Source organism: Brassica napus, chromosome C5 (genome assembly GCF_020379485.1).
Source record: "Brassica napus cultivar Da-Ae chromosome C5, Da-Ae, whole genome shotgun sequence".
Lineage (NCBI taxonomy): Eukaryota > Viridiplantae > Streptophyta > Magnoliopsida > Brassicales > Brassicaceae > Brassica > Brassica napus.
In genome coordinates this window covers 35,535,636-35,552,668 of record NC_063448.1, presented here as the reverse complement: position 1 = coordinate 35,552,668, position 17,033 = coordinate 35,535,636, and the positions used below count along the sequence as shown (strand labels likewise).

At 42.6% G+C, this 17,033-nt stretch overlaps 1 protein-coding gene across 1 annotated transcript; it reads right to left on the bottom strand.

The window, feature by feature from the left end:
* Positions 1-506: 506 nt before the first annotated feature.
* LOC111211456 lies at positions 507-2,108 on the bottom strand. Its single transcript, XM_022712551.1, has one exon. It carries the CDS (start codon positions 2,106-2,108, stop codon positions 507-509), a length of 1,602 nt encoding a protein of 533 aa, XP_022568272.1.
* Positions 2,109-17,033: the final 14,925 nt, after the last annotated feature.

Genomic DNA, 17,033 nt, shown 5'->3' with positions numbered 1-17,033 from the left:
AGATCGAGTTCGTCTAGCAGCATTGCGCTGTTAAGATCTTCTCGTTCGGGGAGGAATCTTCTCCGTACTTAAGGAAATTCTACTTCCGCGGGGATCATACATTCTGTTCCGTAAACGAGGGTGAATGGGGTTTCACCTGTAGCCCGTCTCGGGGTCGTACGATGAGACCAAAGAACTCCTTCGAGCTCTTCTGCCCATCGCCCTTTTCTGGCTTGTAAGCACTTTTTTAACCCGTCGAGGACGGTTTTGTTGATGGTCTCTGCCTGGCCATTGCACTGCGGATATCTGGGAGTCGAATTGGTCTGTCGTATCTTCCACTTCTCGCAGAATGCTTCGAATCGGGTAGAGATGAACTGAGATCCGTTGTCTATCACGATTTCGTAAGGGACCCCGTGTCTGGTGATGATGTTCTTCCATACGAAGTTCTTGACTTGTACGTCTTTGATACTTGCGTAGGAATCTGCCTCTACCCACTCTGAGAAGAAATCCGTGAGGACCAGGAGGAATCATTTCTGCTTCGAGTTGTGTAATGGCCTGGCGATATCCATGGACCATCGCATGAAGGGATACGGAGACGAGATGGACGAGAGGACTTCCGCGGGTTGATGGATTGTCGGCGCGTGCCTTTGGCACTTTTCGCACTTTCGTGCGAATTTCTCGCAGTCCTTGATCATACTTGGCCAGTAATAACCATGGCGTTTTATTTTTACGGCGAGAGATCTTCCGCCGGAGTGGTTCCCACATGACCCGGAATGAACCTCCTCCATTACTCTTCTTGCTTTTTCGCCTTCGGCGCAGGTCATGAGTGAGCCAGAGAATCTCCATTTGTAGATTTCTCCTTCAACCGTTACATATCGCGCGGCTTGGGTCTTGATTTTACGGGCCGCCCATTTCTCAGTGGGAAGCGTTCCGTTGATTATGTATGCTCGGATTGGCTCTAGCCATGGGCTGTCGCAGCCGTATTCCGACTGATCCACGTTTTCTTCTGGTGGGTCTTTGACTTCCTCCGCATTTTTGATTTGTGCTCGAATCAGATTGGCGACCACTGGTGGTTCGATGCTTGGGTGTTCGATGAACTCGACGGGGATTATTCGTCTTAGTCCAGAATCCGAACTTGATGTGAGTGCGGCCAAGGCATCCGCCTGAGTGTTTTCCGAGCGAGGAATCCTAGTGAGGGCGAAGTGGTTGAAGTCTCGGGAGAGGTCTTGGATGAGTTTTAGATATGCATCCATTCTTTCGTCCCTCGCTTCGTATTCTCCACTGTACTGATGTGCGACTAACTGAGAGTCATAGTAAGCGTGAATGTTGCGGATCTTAAGCCCAAGGGCTAATCGTAATCCTGCAACGAGTGCTTCATATTCGGCCACGTTGTTCGACGCATGGAATTCCAATCGGAACAATTGTTCCAAGACTTCGCCGGTCGGAGACGTGAGCCGGATTCCGATCCCGGATCCTTGTTTGGACGATGATCCGTCGACGTGAAGGATCCAGGTTGAGTCCGGTTCCGTGTTTGTTATATCCCCCTTGGGCAATTCTATCAAGAAGTCTGCTAGTACTTGAGATTTTGCGCAGGTTCTTGGGCTGTACTCCACGTCGTACTCGCTTAGTTTGATTGCCCATTTTGCGAGTCGTCCTGACTGACTCGGACTGTGCAAGATCGTTCGCAGGGGGAAGGTGGTGAGGATTATTATGGTATGCGACTGAAAGTACGGCCGGAGTTTCCTTGCCGATGTCACAACTGCGAATGCTAGTTTCTCCATCAGGGGATACCGAGTCTCAGCGTCCAGTAACGTTTTGCTTATGTAGAAGATTGGTTTTTGCTCACCGCGTTCCTCTCTAATCAAAACGCCGCTTACCGCTGTTGTGGAGACTGCGATGTACAAGAACAAGGGTTCTGCCTCCAATGGTTTTGCGAGGACGGGAGGAGTGGCTAGGTAACGTTTTAGCTGTTGGAAAGCTTTCTCACATTCCTCCGACCATTCGAACTTCTTATTCTCTTTCAGCGTGTCGTAGAAAGGAAGACACTTATCCGTCGAGCGTGAGATGAAACGGTTCAAGGCCGCGACTCTTCCGGTTAGCCTTAGGACTTCCCGTTTCGACTTCCTCATTTACCGCGGTGGCACGCTCCGGTCCTAGCTTCCGCCTTTTTTGTTTGAGAGGTCTGTAAGTCGGATCGATGTTAAGCTCATGACATGTTATGCCGATATCGATCCCTGGCATGTCTTCTGCGGCCCAAGCGAACGCATTGAGGTTCTTTTTGAGACAGGCGATGAGCTCTGTCTTTAGTGGCTCGCGAAGGTTGGCTCCAATTTCGACGCATCGTTCCGGAGAGGATTCGTCGAGGCTAATCGAAATTACCGGTTCACAAGTCGGTTCGCGCTTCCCTTCTAGGGCTTCGGCCCTTTGAGATTGCCAGAAGACTTCCGAGTCTCGTTCCGGGGCGTTTCGATTGCCAAGTTCTTTCTTTTTAACTCGGCGGCGAAACATACTTGCGACATCATGCAGTCTCCTTGTATAGTTTCGACTCCACGAGGGGTTGGAAACTTAAGGCACAGATGGAATGTCGAAGGGATCGCTCGCATGGAATTCAGCCATGGAGTACCGACGATCGCGTTGTACGATGTTGGGCGGTCGATGACTAATAATTCTGTGACTTTGGTGACGCTCCCGGCTTTAACAACGAGGTCGATCAAGCTGAGAGTCATAGTAGCATTTCCCGAGAGTCTGAATATCAGGCCGGGTCTTTCCGTAATGGCGCACAGATCGATCTCCATTCTTTCGAGGGTGCTTTTGTAGATAATATTGGCCGAGCATCCGGTGTCGACCCACTCTCGCTACGTCGATGTCCTGGAACGTCAGCTCGATGAGAAGGAGATCGTTGTGGGGTTTGGCCTGATCGGCCGTTGCCCGGTCCTTGAAAGAAACGACATCGTTAGCTGCTGAAGCGGACATCCTGTGTCTTTTATCGTTTAGTGATTTTTTAGTTAGAGAATTCATCAAACCCCCCCCCCCCTCCTTTTAGCGCCAAACTGTGGGAACCGAAATTCACACCGTCGATTATAATAAATAATAATGGAGGAAAACCGAGTGAACCCGTTTTTCCTTGAAGGTCTGAACTCTCTGCGTAATCACTTTAGAATGATAAAAAGATAGATAATCGCTCAGAGGCGTTTAATTGAATAGTATGAATACAAGATTTTCTCCGAGAGGAGTAGAGATATGCTAACTATCGGAACAACAGGACAAGAGGCGGTCAAGACGTCCTAAGCCTTGCCGTGCTAGTCTAACCACCTAAGCCCTAAGTTCTCTAAGCTAGCAGGAGTTCTCTAAGTCTAAATTCTCGGATCCTTTTTCTTCTGCTCCTGCTCTCCTTATATAGTCGTTCTAGGTCGGTGACCCATCCTTCTCCTTCGGGCCCAAGTCTATCTCTTTCGGACATATTCCATTTTTCGTCGATCTTGATAGTTATCCTCGAATCTTTACATTTATCGTATTTCTGCGAGTTAGAAAAAACCATCATAACTTTTATGGGCTCGAATCCCTTCTAAGAGCGTAGATGGGCCTCTACACCAGTCTGGATCCTTGCGGACCGTTCTTAGGCCTTTTGGCGTTTATACGATTTCTCGGTTTTGGTCATAAAACTTCGAGAATAACTTTAATCAAAACAAAATGAGAAGTATATGGTCCCGAAGGTCGGATATCACAGCTATACGGAAGATATGGGAGCCGAAGTAAGTCAGACAGGCCGGGATCAAGTCGAGCTCGCCGGGCGAGCCGCCTCGCGTGACGGCCGAACTCGCCGGCGAACACAACCACGCGACGGTTCAGCTCGCCGGCGAGCTGACCGGTGCGATGGCTGAGCTCGCCGAGCGAGTGCAACCACACGGCGGTTCAGCTCGCCGGCGAGCTGACGGGCGTGATGGTTGAGCTCGCCGGCGAGCTGACCCGCGTGACGGTTCAGCTCTCCGGCGAGTGGCCTTTGTGTGGGATTCGCTCGTTTGTTCACTTCCGATCTTTCTTTCAGTGAATGTTTTGCAAGAAATCCGTGAATAAGAAATAATCATAGCCGTTGATTTCGAAATAATTGTTTTTGACCCCAACACGTTTCGAGTCAAAAGACGGCCCAAATAGGTCTAAAACGTGATTAGAAACCCACTTACGATTCTTTAAGAATGAGCCCATAGATACTATGGTGGTTTATACCCAGTCCCCAAGAAAAGATAAATATCAAGTTTCCGCGGATAAATGTTAAGTTTCCGCAGATAATCATGAAGATCGAGAAAAATGGAACATCTCCATATTTGAGTTATAACGGCTTAAGGGTAGAAGAGGAAAGCTCAAACTTAGCACATTGGAGGGAGTATATAAGGAGTCCTAGGCGAGAGGACAAAGGAGAACTTTTCCATAGCAAACTTAGCACTAAGAGCGATTTTAGGCAACTTTCCATTTTTGTTATTCGAGCTGCGACTCAATTAGATTTTGTAGTCTTAGGGTTTTAGAACAAGGAATCTCACCGACAGCTCTTGTAGCCCAGGCTCTTAACTTGTTGTAACGCGCAAACGCGATTTCGGAATAAGATCTATTTTGCTCTCTTTACGATTTCCTATTTTTCTCGTCTTTATTTCGTGTTTTGATTGATTGGCGTGTGGTTTAGCAGATATCTGGGACCTCTGGGAAATTAGGGTTTTCCTAACTATCCTTATTTAAACAGAAATTGACAGTGCGAATTTCGGTTCCCACAGTTTGGCGCTAGAAGGAGGGGGGTACGGATTAGTCTAACAGAAATCACAGCAGAAACGTTTCTCGTAAAACCCGCAAAAACAACCCTACTTTGACATGTGTATACATATCACCGATTTACAATCTTCGTAAAACCGGTCCCCATTACTTACACGAAAAATCCTTCTTACAATCAGACCAAGTCTTACGAAGAAACTTTGAAAGTAAACATAACTGGTTTTACGAAGAAGTATATTTGTATAGCAAACACAAAGCTGTAAAATCTGACTCTGGATGACCAATCTAAAGAGAGATCTCTTCGCATTACGATTTAATTGATCTCATATTTTAGCCATGCGGCTCACTGGCTTCTGCGCTTCGTTCCCCTCGGTCGTATCCGAGCAGGCAATCGTCCCGCAACTGACTCCGCACTGGTTATGTATCTAACCTCTTAGTCTATGTCTTCCTCAGACAAAAACGAATCAATTATCATAATACTATAGGTAACATTATACGAAACACTCATCGTATAACTGAAACCTAAAGCATAGAATCATTTTCTATGACTATCAGCCACCTTAACACGGATAACTCTGGCAAACTTGGCCTATCAATCTCGACAAGCGCTCTTTGGCCCTCGGTCAATTACGCCTTCCAGTAAAACTCCAAACCAGAATTTGCCATCCCCATTAAGGACGATCGTAAACTAACATGACCTTAAATGTTAAAGTACCATGGTCTAATCCTTGACCTATAACATCCTTGGCTATCTGATTGAACACATCCTTCACGTCAAGCCAAACTATTTGAGAAACCATCGCTCCATCACTTAACGGCTAAACGACAATCTACGATTTGTCTAAAATCGTCATGTGACTACCAAGAGAATAATTATTGTATAGCCCACAGTCGAAAATCATATGATAAATTCTTCGTAACGAAACTCAATCCTAACAACCAAACGGTTAACGGAAAACCAAAACTTGTCGACAATCAACCAAGTTCGATACATCCCACAATTCACTTTAAGCCCGCTATGTTTTACCCATAATACGCGGCATGTAAGGAAAAATTTGTAACAAAGCTTCTAAAGGTATACGAAACATCCTCAAAAATGCACGAAATAGATCTCGGAAGGCCAACACTTCACAAAGCACTATGAAGGAAAACGCTTCTTCCCATGGACAAATTTACGCGACCCCTCAGTCCTAATTCCTCTATCGCAAATCAAATCATTAGCATCCAAACAAGAACAACAATTTTGGCTGCGAACATTCATAGACAAACCAGAATGTTTCTCAAACGCAGGGCTAAGACTAGACCCTTGCAATATCGCGAAACATCTTCAAGCCCGTGAACATTTCAAGCACGAAACGCGGCATACGAAAGAAAAAATCAATCTTCAGCATTGCGAGACGTCGCAGACGCCTGAAGAACCATTTTTCGACAAAATTACCTTCCTCGATAAAGGCACCTTCTTGGAAGACCAAACAGTCATACATACTAACATCTTCTCAAACACGTATTCTTCGCGAAGACTCAAAAACGGTAATATCTACCGATAAATTTGTTGCTGATCACAACAAACTCTTAACGTCCTAAACAGACTTAGCCATCTCGTAGAGATAGCTCTCGTACACCCGGCAGAAGGGTAATAGCGCTATATAAAAAAAATCTGAAATTTTGGTCAGCTTACAAGAGATGCTCGATTCCTACCATACAAGTCACGTAAGCCAAGAAAATAACGCAGACTTTAAAGCGGGATGGAATCAGGTCGAAAACGATACGGGAAACGTAAGTCGAAGTAGTCATCGCACCCCCTAAAGCCGTGATTAGACCTAGGTCTTGCCCTAAACCCAGCACACTGGTCTCTAACATCTCTAGGCATAGTATCAAACACCCTGATACGAGATCCCAAAATTTGTCTCTTGGCCAATATTCGAGCGTCTTCAGAAATCCCGCAAGTTTACCCACTGCGGAAAACTCTCGAAACAGATCACAGATATAGCAGTTCACACAGAGTTAGATTACGAGATGACAACTCGTAGTTCTCCCTCTACATCCATATAAAATGCCATCGGCAGCAACATGCCTGATAACCTCTACATATAAACTAGACCGTAAAGGGCTCGCTGGAAAACAGGTCATAAGAACCTTAAAGAAGAACTACGAAAGGCTTAATCCCTTCAACAAGGGTACGTAGGCAGCCGTCATAAGGCGCAGCCCCAATCTTATCGCGTTCCACTCATAGAAGAGCGAGAAGACCACTTACCACAGACCTTTTCAACCATTAATTCCGCCTAACTTTCCTAACTTGCCTAACTTGCCAAGCCACTCGCTAGAACCTCACGCTAGAAGCTCATGGTTCTAACGAGCTGGGGGGCGAACTATTGGGGTCAAAATCGATCACGACGGAATCAATATCTGAAAGTCACCGGGAAATATTTCCCGCAATAAAAACACTTCTCGCAAAAGTAATTTTCGTAAAGAAACCCTTGCGGAAATACGTTGGAGTCAAAAACGGACACGACGAAGTTAACATCCAAATATCCGTAAAAATCAGCATGAACGTTTTTACAAAAAATAACCTTTGTGAAGATTATTTCTAGGAAGAACTTTTCGGTGAAATCTTGCACTAATCTCGGTTGATTCATTGCTATGTAGCGACCGACCAGATCCTGAAGGTGAGCAATCATAGGAGACTCCGCTCTTGCTGCTCCGTCAGGTGCTTCTTTATCGGGTTCGGGCTCCGATTTGCTGTCTTCCACGTCGTAGGTCTGAGCATCCTTAGCCTTTTCACGCGTTGATGCGTCTCCTCCTGGCGCCGTAGTTGGGAGATTCGCGCATGTCCCAGAGTTAGGTGTCTCCAGAGTCGGCATGGGGCGAATTTGAGTCTGGAATCGATGCTTCTTGTTATTTGTCGTGTTGAGGGCTTGGTTCTCGTCTCGGAGGGTAAGATTCTCCTATTCGAGCTGGCTAAGCTTCTCAGCGCTCTGCTCAAGTTGCTTAGAGTGTTCGTTGAGCTTCTCCTTTAGGATCTGGAACTCCGAGGAAAGCTCGGGATTGGTATCTTCCCGATTTCTATGCAACCCGGTTACTTGACCTTGCAGATCATCGATTTACCTTTGGAGTTCAGCTTCTCTCTAGGTAGCTTCAGGTAGCTCATCCTGCTCGTCCACCGCCATTATCACGTAGTTTAGATTACCCCCTCCTTCTAGCACCAAACTGTTAGGGGAGTTTTGTGTAGGATCTTTGTGAGTACACGGAACGATGGACAAGGCTAGTGTTTGTATTGATTTCGTATGTGTTTGAGAGAGATAGACTTGAAGAGATGTTTTATTAGATAAAACAAGCCAGAACTACAATGATTGGTGTATAAACCCTAGTTCTAGCCGCCTAGCTTTAATCTCTAAGTCTCGAAGTGTCGATCCCTTGCTCTAGGGTTTAGGTTCCCTTTATATAGTCTTCTCAAGGCGGGCCTTAGTCGGTTGGAGTAGGTTAAACTCTTCCATATTCGAAAATATGGAAGGTTCTCCTTATCGGAAGTTTTCCTTTCCCCGGGGGAAGGGGGCGGTCTCGGGACCGGACCCGGAGAACTCCATAGCGGGGAACCGGGGTTCCTCTTAGCGGGGACCCAGAGGCCGGTGTCCTGCCTGGGATCTGGAGTTTCCCCAACAATTACGAAGAGCCATTATTCCAAAAATAAAAAGGGGCTACAAAGAGCCATTATTCGAACAAACAGATTCAACAAAATTCAGAGTTTCAAAAACAAAAACTCTTCCATATTCGAAAATATGGAAGGTTCTCCTTATCGGAAGTTTTCCTTTCCCCGGGGGAAGGGGGCGGTCTCGGGACCGGACCCGGAGAACTCCATAGCGGGGAACCGGGGTTCCTCTTAGCGGGGACCCAGAGGCCGGTGTCCTGCCTGGGGTCTGGAGTTTCCCCAACAATTACGAAGAGCCATTATTCCAAAAATAAAAAGGGGCTACAAAGAGCCATTATTCGAACAAACAGATTCGACAAAATTCAGAGTTTCAAAAACAAAAACAAGGAAAAATCATTCAGAAAGAAGGCTCCTCCGAGAATCGCGACCCCACAACAGAATTCGGGGTGGCGACCCAGGAAAAACTCCCCGACTGCTAGTCGATCCCCCCGGACAGGAATAGATGTCGGCGATACTCTTCTTTAGGATCCAGTGCTCTACCAGCTTCTCCAGCCTTTCCCTCATGAGATCCCATTTGGATGATGCCCTCACCAGCTGAACCAATAGATCCCGACAGGCCATCATGTCATTCACCTGGCTACGGAGAAAGAACACCTCGCCAATCAACCTCTGGTGAGCATCTACCAGTGGGTCATGATTAGATGCAGCTTGAGCACCAGTTGATGAGGTGGAGGATAAACCATTAACCGACGAAGCAGCCCTCACCAATCTTGGCGAGGGGTATAAAACGGACGCATTTTCCGTGTTTTAGCCTTATGGTGCTCGTCATAGACGGCTGACACCGAGAGCCTCACCACATTCCCTGGAGGCTATGACGGAATCCTATCAGATGAAAACTGAGGAGGAAAGGCTTACCCCAAACACGGCTATGACGCAAGGCCTCCTTGCTCACCAGAAAAGTCACCCATCGGAATCGCCGGGGAACTCCCATTATAAGCTTCGCTACTGCTTCTCCAGCAAAGGATACCGGACGAGATACATCTGATGTCAAAAACCAAGCATCAATAAGTATGAGGTCCCAAAGGAACAGTAAACTCAAGGCTCGAATAAAGGAGAAGAGCTTACCGACGGTACGCTAGGACGTAGGATAGCCGAATGGCCCTTGAATCTTCACGAACACATACCGGTTGTTCCAACCATCCCCGAAGGGATAGTTACCCCTAATACCCCTTGAAGGCTCCTCGACTAAAGGAGCGCCATCGCGGGATTGGAGGTGATAAAACCTTGCTTTGTTCACCAGAGGGGCAAAATAGTAGGAGTACAGAATCTCATTCACTCCGACAGAGAACCTGTGAAATTCCCCGAGCACTTGAATAGCCATTAAAGTTCTCCAAGTCAAAGGGGTAAGTTGAGAGGGACATAAACCGAAGTAAGAGGATACTTCAGCTATAAGGGAAGGAATACCGCCTCAGAAGCCCGCCTCTAGATAAGCCTCATAGACAGCCACCTCACTCTCTCCTCCGTCTGGAGCACGCTCGAACTCGAAAGGATTCTTCATCCCCACTGAAGGATTCCTCATCCTCACTGAAGGATGAATCACATACTTCCTCCGAATATCAGCATGGTCTCCCTCTCGGATCTCAGAACGGGGACCATCATCAAAGAAACAGGAGCAACGCCGTCTCAGGAGCTACGCCGTCTCAGGAGCGCCATAGGGACCGCCTCACTATCAGCTTCTGGAACATCTACCCAAGAAGGAATAGGATATGGGAAAGGATCGGTGAAAAGACGATGTGGCCTTGAACAACCACCCACTAGTGAGGACGGAAACGCGAGCAGTTCGGAATTCATCTTTCTCGTCCGAAAATCAGCGCTGGAGATGGATTGAGGCAGATTAGGAGATATCACGAGCCCTTATATACATCAGGATCACCCCTCCTCGTAGAGCCGGAAAAGGAAACAAGGATGTTTCCAAATATCTCAGAGAATCCTTGGCATAAACGACCAGCATTAAAAAACGAAACTCGGTCCTCGCAGGAGAAAGGAAATCCTCCCTAAAAAGGGAAATTTCACAGAAAGATAAAAATGATATGTACCTCTTAAAAGAAGATTTGAGTTAAGTATCCTTCGAAGCATCCAGAACCTCCAACGAAATCTTGTGCTAGCTTCGAACCTGCCTCCACACATCGCACTCAAATGCTCAGGCTTCCTCTTCGAAAATCATCATAGCTCCAGGCTCCATCATCTCCAAGGCACCGCTAAAAGCCCCGAGCTTCGCCACCTTCGACTAGAGTCAACGCCGCCAGATCCCGGTCAACTACAAGGGAACCGGTCCTCCCCCAGGTTCAGAGTATGGCTCCGGCCTGAGAGGAACCTGGGATAGCAGGATTACTGGAGTGATGTCCTGCCTAGGGGAAGCCTGCTGAGAATGAGCAACTCCAGTTGACTTGAGTGCACAAGTTATTCCCCGAGTTCGATGACGAAATTGAGAAATAAGGGGCAAACTGTTGGGGAAAAATACTCAGGTATTGAATTCCTCCAGACCCCATGCAGGACACCGGCCTCTGGGTCCCTGCTAGGAGACACCTCAGGTCCCCACTATGAAGAATTCCGGGTCCGGTCCCAGGGACCGCCCCCTTCCTCCGAGAAATGGAAAAAATCCGATAAGGGGATCCTTCCATATTTTCGAATATGGAAGAGTTAAACCCTATTAGCTGACCAAGACTGACCTACAGACGACTATATAAGGGGAGCCCAAACCCTAGAACAAGGGATCGACACTTCAAGACTTAGAGATTAAAGGTAGGCGGCTAGAGCTAGGGTTCTTACTCAATACATTGTAGTTCCATCATGTTCTATCTAATAAAACATCTTTCAAGTCTTATTCTCTCCAAATTCATACAAAATACAAAGCTTGTCCATCGTTCTGTGGTACTCACAAAGATCCTACACAAAAATTCCTAACACACGCTAGAATAAAAAATAGTTGACTTTTGTAAATCTATATTATAATAAGAGAATTTAATCTATCTTCTGGAAGTTCACGTAGTCATTTTTTTCTATTTGGTGAGACTTACATAATCTTCTATATATATATATATATATATATTATAATGGGAGAATTTAGTCTCTCCTAGAAGTGTCCACGTTGTCACTTTTTTCTGTTTGGTGGGACCTACATAATTGGCCGTCTTTATCGCTGGTTCAGAATCGCGAAATGTGGTGAGGAATTTGTGTACTTTAATTATGGGTCAGCCTTAATTGATGCATGAACCCAATATGTCACCAGACTGATTTGTTAATTTATCCATATTAATTTTAAAAGTGTGAAGCCCATTACTAAACCCATTTTTAGTCAAATCCCCTAAACATTCTGCGACTTTCCGGAAAAAGGACTTATTTCAAGATGAACTTTGTCTGTCGTGCCTATTCCTTTCCGAACTTTGTAGTAGTGTATATTTCATACTCAACTAAATAAAAAAAATTAAATATACTACATGAACTTTAATGCATCGTGCATTTTCATTTCCGAACTTTTAGTAGTGCATATCTATACCGAACTAAACAAAAATTCAAAAATACTAGATGAACTCTTAAAATCGTGCTTCTATATATATTGACCGTCAAAAGTGTTAGTCATCCGTTAATTTATCAAAACAACGTTATTTTGGATAACATACATAAAGCAAAATAACTTTCTTGTATAAATTGTGTAAACATTAACTTATATATATATATTAGTTTAATCAAATAAATGTTATCAAATTTTTCTTGTTTTAGTTTATCAAATAAATCTTTAATTACTTATGTTTTTAAATTTACCTTTAAAATTCTTATCTTATAAGTTTAAATTATTTATTATTAATTCAGATATTTACTTTATGTTTGTCCACCAGGGTGAGAGTTTGAATCTCCCAAAAAATATATTTTAACTTTATAGAATTTATCCAAGATAACGCGTTTTGGTAAATTAATGGATGACTAACACCTTTGACGGTCAATATATATAAGCACGGTTTTGAGAGTTCATGTAATATTTTTAATTTTTAATTTTACAGAATTCATCCAAAATAATGTCGTTTTGATAAATTAACGGATGAATAACACATTTGACGATCAATATATATAGAAGCACGATTTTAAGAGTTCATGTAGTATTTTTGAAATTTTGTTTGTTCGGTATGAAATATGCACTACTAAAAGTTCGATAATGAAAAGGCACGATGCATTAATGTTCATGTAGTATATTTAAATTTTTATTTAGTTCAGTATGGAATATGCACTACTACAAAGTTCGGGAAGGAATAAGCACGACGGGTAAAGTTCATGTTGAAATAGGTCCTTTTTCCTTTTGTTTCCCCTGCTGTTTTCTGAAAAGTCAATTGCATATGGACATCACATGAACGAATCCTCTTTAACCTCCAATCTCTCTCTCTTCACATCAAGAAATGAAGCCTATGAGGAGACAGTGGAAAAAGAGAATCGTCGGGTCATTCGTCTCCTCCGCTTAGAAAGCCATCACGTTATGTGATTTAGTTAGTGTGCATATATGAATTTCTAAGCAGGTTGATTCAAGGATTCGAAACACTACTCAAGATTGCTTATGGTAAGGTAGAAGATGATGAGGATGGAAACTGTTTAATTCTTGAATACAGGCAAGTTTTCATTTAAATTTCACGAGTTTTGTCTTAAGTTTTTTTTTTTTTTGCTAAAAAGTTTTGTCTTAAGTTTCTTCTCAAACATATGATAATAACTTTACTAAAAACTTTTGTGTACTTTCAGTGCGGATCAACAACAGAGCGAATTCATTCAGTAAAAGCTTGAGAATTGTAATCCAAAAGAAAAATCAGTTGTCTTTAAGGAACTTCTTTCTCATGTTCCAAACTAATGACTTTTGTGTTTGACATTTCATTCATAAGGTATGTTCCTACTTGACCCAGTCTTACTGTGAATTTCCCATCAGACTACCCTTTCACTTGATTATTTGGAACTATGTTTCAGTTTTTTGAATACAGCAGGCCATCAAAGAAAGGAACTCGCAGATCAGGGAAAGAACCACATACTCTGCAGATGCACGATTATAGAATAATACAAAAGGTACAAAACCACTACATTTTGCCTGGACCATGAAAAGAATGTTAAACTGGTAGACTCATGGGTGAAAATTTGTAGGTCAAGCTATAGGTTGTTTCTCCTCCTGCTTGTGTAGCATGAGGTTCAAGAAGCTTATTCCTTTTTCACATAAGTTTCCACATGCTGGTCCTCTCGCTGATCCGTTTCATCCCTTCAACGCGTATTGGTGAGGTCCACACTGACGCTCCTGAGATTAACTATGACAAATTCATGGTGCGACGTTACGACCACCTTCAAGTGCTTGTGAACCCCAACCTAGAGCTCCCAGGTGTGTGTCTCTATCTTCGCCATTTTCATTTCATCATTGTACTCCGTTGCTAACATAGTCTCCACTTGCCCTGTATCTTAACGACATCAGCAGGTCCATCAGAGTCGGAATTACGATTCCGTTTGACTCACTTCTATGTGCATAAGTATTGTCGGAATCCCGATCTGCTAATTACAAATTTCTCATGTTCTATCAACATTCTTTTATGCTTATCGCAGATTGTTCTTACTTATATGTTTTTCTCTCTTTCTCTTTTCTTTTTGCTTCTCATGCTGTTTTCATATAATGCTTAGTTCCTTTCTGATTCTCTACCGTCTTTTTATTCTTAATGACGAGAGCAGTCTATGAGAAGATATTGGATTTTAGGATAACGACACCTAAGATCATTCTGAATTATGTTTTCCTTCTTGAGGAAAATAAGTACTTTGAAAATGCTTTTGATATGTATGAAAGAGGTGTCAAGATATTCAAGTATTTCATGTTAAAGACATATGGTAACTTATCTTACAAAGTTTGTCAAGAGATATGGGAAGACAAAGCTGAGCGGGCAATAGAGTTGTTTGAGCATGCTGCTTACATGGTAATCTAATATATCTTACATACGCATTATTTTTGGTTTAAAGGTTGTTTTTGGTCGTCTATCGATTTGTACTTTATCTAACTTCTCTTATCTTTCTTTTCGGCTCCATCAGATGCTGTCTGTCAGGACCTTATACCTTCAGTATGCCAAGCTAGAAGAGGATTATGGCATGGCCAAACAAGCTATGAAAGTTTATGAAGAAGCCACCAAAAAGGTTCCAGAATGCCAGAGGGTAGAGATGTGTGAGATATACATTTCCCATGCAGCAGAGATATTTTGTGATCGTGCAGTCTACAAGTATGTCTCTCACTATGCTGATCCAAGGTCTGACCCAGAGTTCAGTAAGTGATGATGCTGCCATGTTTCTGTGCAATGACTAATTTTGGGATTCGACAGATTCGTATATCATAATTAAATTTGAAGAATATTGCATGTTTTTTAATTATTATATCAGAGTCTAGATGAGCATTTAGTTATGTGAAACTGTGAATATTCGACTCTGATCTAATTGAATGTGCCTTCTTTACAACTTATTATAAAATTTAGATTGGCATATATATGAATGGGTTGGTTAATATATGAGAGGAAGAAGTTGGTTTGGAAGTTTCTGTTACACAAAGTGGCACGAGCCTTAGGTGCAATGTGGGAAAGAAGACAGAGAGAAATGCTTCGGATCAAGAGAAGTGTCTCCGCAGGTTACAGTCAGGTTTGCTCTCTAATCTTTTACAATCAGGTGTTTTTGCGATGGATTCCATTGTTTTCAGCCCACAAGCAACCTTTTTTTGTCAATTCTTAGAATCCTTTTGTTGTAATTTTTACAGTTGGAAGCTGACTGACGTGACCGTATTTGATATTTTTGTTTCAGACTAATTTCATTCTGCTAGAGAACACGATCAAAAAAAGGCGAGATGGTAGATGTGGAGGAGGCAAAATACTAGCTGAATAAAGATGAAATGGTACCTTTGAAGAGGCAGCTCATGTCCCCAATGTCTACCACAGTTACATCAAAAGATGGTGCAAGAAAACTGGGGTTTGTGAGCCGGTGACAGGGAATGTGGAAGGTACTGAGCTTCTTGAAGAGTGTGATGATGAATCTGTTGGAGAAGACAAAGTAGAGATCGCTCATAAAGAAGTCCTTGTGTTTTGAAGACCTGCCAGAAATAGAGAGCAAGACGGTAAAGAAGCAAGAGAAGGCGTTGAAAATGGTAACCAAGGCTTTGGGTGTGCTAGAGAGGACAAAGAGACACAAACTAGCTCAGTGAGTAATGATGTTGACAAATTACTTGTGATACAGTTTGGAATTGTAATATGCAGAACATGATCGTATTATTTTCATGAGAAATTATGTACTTCTATTTTGTCTCAATTCCACCATGTTAGTTTATTGCAGAGTTCTTTGTACTCTTTCCATTACTTGGTCGGCCTTTCACCGGAATTACATCTTTGATCTAAATGTGCAATCTTTATTTAAGGTATTTAAACAATCGCAAAGAAACTAACAAAAGAAAGACTTAAACTCTAACAAAGAGAAGTAGAATGAAAGAACCACTGAACCACACGAGATAAAAAAAATCAGTTGATGAGCTTTGGTCTCCTCTCTAAAGACACCTTCAAGATTAACCGTCTTTGTAAGACCAGTTTTACTTGCTTTAGAAGTTGTTGATAGAGCTTCATATTTCTTGGAAAAGGCAATTAGGTTTTGTTTAAGATTAAGGAAATTTGAGGAAACTATTAAAGGAGACACCATAGGCAAACAAAATTTTGTAAAAAAACAAACAATACAATCCCATACACAAAACAACACAATGCACGATAACGTACCCAGCCCCGCACTTGCGCGGGGGCTATGTCCTTAGTCACATTATAAATTTTATGTTTAATAAAATACCGTTGGAAATCTTAAATGCAGTTAAATACGAGAGTCATCTCGCGGGCGAAGCTCAGAGCTCAAAAAACTCAGAATACCGAACCTCATTTCTCCTTCCCTAGTCAACAAAATTGATGGAATATTGTTACAAATGCCTAATAGATGTTAATGGTTTAGTTTGGTAATAACACTACATAACGCTTTTCTCCTCGCCGAGCGAAGCCTAAAACTCTATAGGACTGGGCAACTTCATCAAATGTGGCATTTCCAGGAGTGGGCGTTTGAGTACCATTCGGATTTAGTTCCGGTATGTTTCAAATTTAGAGGTTAGAGATTTAAACCTCATTCAGATATTTATAATTTTGACTCGGGTTCAGTTTATATTTTTGCAGGTTTGGTTCGGCTTTTGGTTCGGATATCTGTTTAAATTATTTTTACGAAAAATAAATCCAAACATCCATTAAAAATTTCAAAATCATAAAAAAAATATATAACATATAAATTTGAATAATGTATGTATAATACCTAAAATTAACATAAATTTTTTTGGTATGAATATCTGAATGGAGAATTAGTAGGTATTTTGAGCATCTTAGAGTTTTGAATTATTTTAGTTGTTTTGAATATTTACTTTTGGCTATTTGTATATATTTTTAGGTAATTTAGGATTTTTAAAATTTTTGTATACTCTAAATACTTTAGATATTAGATCTAAAAGTAATTAATATATCTAAATATATAATTCAAAATATTTTTGGGCATTTAACCGGTTTGGGTTTAGAGTATCTCCAACACATTGCTA

Excerpts from the sequence above, each read along its gene's own strand:
- LOC111211456 (XM_022712551.1), bottom strand. The coding sequence starts at position 2,108 with ATGAGGAAGTCGAAACGGGAAGTCCTAAGGCTAACCGGAAGAGTCGCG.